Genomic DNA, 3,387 nt, shown 5'->3' with positions numbered 1-3,387 from the left:
ATTATTTAAAGTGACTCACGTAAACTTATAAATTTTCTAGTTTCTAATTAAATTTTAAATAAAATAATTTAAATAAATTAGTACAATTCAAATGCCAAATATTATTTTATTCAGATTTTTAATATAATTAAATAAAGTTGAAAAAAAACTCAAGTGTAACATACCTCTTCAAAAAGAATTAGTCAATAAAAAACATTGAACATTTTATTTATTATTATTAAAAATACATGCAATACCATTTGTTCCATTAAAAGAAGAGCGCTAATGTGGTTCAAAAAGCACCAATTAGCATACATGATCCAATTTGTATGGAATATGAACAAAATGTACGTTGTTAATTTGATAAACTAATTCAAGTTTATAATATGTAAAATCTTATATAAACGATTTATCTTTAAAATTTAGGGTAAACATCAACAAATTCCAAATCCACATTAGTTTATGTGAAGTTTTCTCTTTTTTTACATAGTGGGAAAACCTATCATAAACTAACATTTGAATAGTCGTCTTTGACTGCTATCCACAAATGCATGTTGACTCATCACTGAAATTTGTATTTAAAAGAAAAATTATAAAGTGGAGTATGTCAATAAAAGAAAAATAATTAACAATATGTTATCAAAAGCTTTAGAATTTACAAATTGCATAACTTAACTTCGTATAATTAAAAATAAAGCCTCTTTCTTTAGTCTCTTGTTTTCCAATTTTATCTTTTATCTTTTACTTCTAATTATAGTTTAAGATTTCTGGATGCATTTATATAGATTTCCATTTTACCAAATCTTTAGAATTCTTTAATTTAATTTAGGGATATTTAAATTAAACCACATATAGTCACTACTATGTAACGTGTTAAACTCTCGTCTTAACTTCGATTCAAGCATCGAGTACGCCGCAATTTCCGACATCTTCCGACAAATAGTCAATTTTTTATTCAAACTAAGAATTCCTGTGTTCTCGACTTATGAAGCCTTGTTGTACACGGCATGTGTGCGATTTGGGTACGGCAGATCTGGTACGGATAGTAAAGTAAAGGCATCCATATGGAGAGACCTTCATTGTAGTGGAAGTAGGAACTCAATGGCATGAATGGCATCCTTATTCTGGAACATTCCGACGCCGGCCGCTTAGCGTTTGCCAGATTCACAATTTTCTTTTCCACAACCAAGAAATTCCAAATCTTTGGTCTTGCGACTTGGAGACTACGTCTCCCTAATTGTACGGCAATGGCATGACTTTCAATGCCGTACCAATTGGGATCAAACGAATATTCTCTGCCCGGTTCGTCTTTTTACCTGGCTTACCTGCCCTGAACTAAAGCGGGCAAGCTGGGCAGCTTTATATCTTTAATCTTTCCAGAGTAACAACCCAAGAACACACCAGCAACAACAATGACGGAGGCCCTCCTTCAAAATTATCAGTTGCAAGAGGAAGTGATCGGCAGAGGCCGATTCGGAGTCATCAGGAGATGTTTCAACCGCCAAAGTGGGCAACAGGCTGCCTGCAAAACCATAACAAAAGCAGATCTGCACGATTCGGTGGACAGAGAATGCCTCAACAACGAAATCAAGATCATGCAGTATCTCTCAGGGCATCCCACTGTGGTTTCACTTCATGACGTTTATGAGGATGATGAGTATCTGCATCTGGTAATGGAGATGTGCTCAGGCGGAGATCTGTTCGATAGAATCGTTAGCAAGAAGAAAACAGTACCCTTTTCCGAAGAGGAGGCCGCAACCATCCTGCAAAAGTTCATGGAGGCCATCAGTTACTGCCACTCCATGGGAATAGCCCACCGAGATATAAAACCTGACAACATTCTCTTTGCCAATAATTCAAATTCTCTCGCTCAAATCAAGCTCGCAGACTTTGGGCAGGCCTCCTTTTTCTCTCCAGGTATGATAATTATGTTAGACCCCTTCCCCTGTCATTAAAGTCAGAATTTTTTTTAGCATGGATTAATGAATCCCTGGTTAAAACCCTCAGATTAATGTATGCAGGGGAAGAATCGATTCAAGGAATTGTGGGTACTCCGTATTACGTAGCACCGGAGGTGTTGGAAGGGAAGGATTACGGTGAGAAAGTGGATGTGTGGAGCGCAGGGGTAATCTTGTACATAATTCTGAGTGGAGTTCCCCCTTTTGTGGGAGACACGCCGCAGGAGATATTTGAGGCAGTCCTGTGTGGGCGCCTTCGCTTCCCATGTGATCGGTGGCTGTCGATATCACACTCCGCTAAGGACTTGATACGCCGGATGCTCTGCAGAGACGTGAGCAGGAGATTGAGCGCACATCAAGTCCTCGGTATTCCCTCTATTCTTTTCAACCATTTTCTTCTAATCGTGAATTTTGCAACTTTATTACAAATTGTTGTTGGGTTGTGTAAGGTTCATAGAATATTGATGGGAAATATTCGTTTTGCTGCAGAGCATCCATGGATCACCATTCATGCGCTGCCTAATCTCAGCTAATTTGATTGGCAGAATGTTTTTTGGTTGCGTTGGACAGTTAAAGTGAGATCCCCAAAAAACAATGAGATGTCCTGTTGTAAAATACGGTGGAGCCTGGGGTAGAGATTCCAGGTTTGAGTCTCGTTATTTCCTTTATGGCGGGGTTGTCTGTCCGGGTTCTTACAGTGGGCATGTTCATGATGAAAATAGTACCTCGCCTAGAATATTTTTGGGTTTTTGTTAAGATCTATCATTTAGTTTTTGGTTGAGGAATCATCTCATATGTAACAGGGTTTTCAAGTGTAGAACGCGGCATATGGTATAATACAGAAGAACTCATGATACACAGATCCTTTGTGCAATGGAGATGAGTTCCGTGAGGTGTGAGAAAGGTCCGTAGATGATAGGTCAAATCACGGCTGCATAGTGTGTGATATGCCATGACTGTAAATATGTCAATGCATAGAAATAAATATACAGAAAGAGCGTTTTTAGCTTTTGTGTCTTCTTCTCGACTCGTGGCAGAAATAAATTTATCTAGATGGGTTCTTGTGGGCGGTTTCTATTTCCTATTCTAGTAAATGTAGCATAGTCCCTGATATCGGATCGATATAACATTTGGTGTATTTTTTTTTCTCTAATCATCATTTTATATGTTATATGATATTATATCGATCCATGTCAAGGACATTTACTATATTATAAGATAGTAGCATAGTCTCTGATATAGGATCGATATAACACCATATAACATTTGGTATATCTTTTTTTCTCTAATCATCATTCTATATGTTATATAATATTATATCATATGATATTATATCGATCCATGTCAGAGACATTTACTATATTATAAGATACGAAATAGGAACTGCCGATTCTTGTGTGATATACCGTGACTGTAAATATGTCAATGCATAGAAATAAATATACAGAAA

General features: G+C 36.9%; 1 protein-coding gene across 1 annotated transcript; it reads left to right on the top strand.

Moving 5' to 3' along the window:
* Window positions 1-1,364: 1,364 nt before the first annotated feature.
* On the top strand, window positions 1,365-2,932 carry LOC149144362 (phosphoenolpyruvate carboxylase kinase 1-like). The gene is made up of 3 exons (XM_089448201.1): window positions 1,365-1,896; window positions 2,001-2,303; window positions 2,427-2,932. The coding sequence occupies exons 1-3, from the start codon at window positions 1,392-1,394 to the stop codon at window positions 2,468-2,470; spliced, it is 852 nt and encodes a 283-aa protein (XP_089304327.1). The 5' UTR covers window positions 1,365-1,391; the 3' UTR covers window positions 2,471-2,932.
* Window positions 2,933-3,387: the final 455 nt, after the last annotated feature.

Source organism: Pinus tabuliformis, chromosome X, assembly GCF_031772625.1.
Source record: "Pinus tabuliformis cultivar Carrire ecotype Pingquan chromosome X, CPIR1, whole genome shotgun sequence".
Lineage (NCBI taxonomy): Eukaryota > Viridiplantae > Streptophyta > Pinopsida > Pinales > Pinaceae > Pinus > Pinus tabuliformis.
This window is presented reverse-complemented; position numbering and strand designations above follow the sequence as displayed.

Bases quoted from the DNA above. Each gene is read 5' to 3' on its own strand.
- LOC149144362 (XM_089448201.1), top strand. From the start codon at position 1,392: ATGACGGAGGCCCTCCTTCAAAATTATCAGTTGCAAGAGGAAGTGATC. The intron at 1,897-2,000 runs GTATGATAATTA...TAATGTATGCAG, and splicing joins GGCCTCCTTTTTCTCTCCAG to GGGAAGAATCGATTCAAGGA. The intron at 2,304-2,426 runs GTATTCCCTCTA...GTTTTGCTGCAG, and splicing joins GAGCGCACATCAAGTCCTCG to AGCATCCATGGATCACCATT.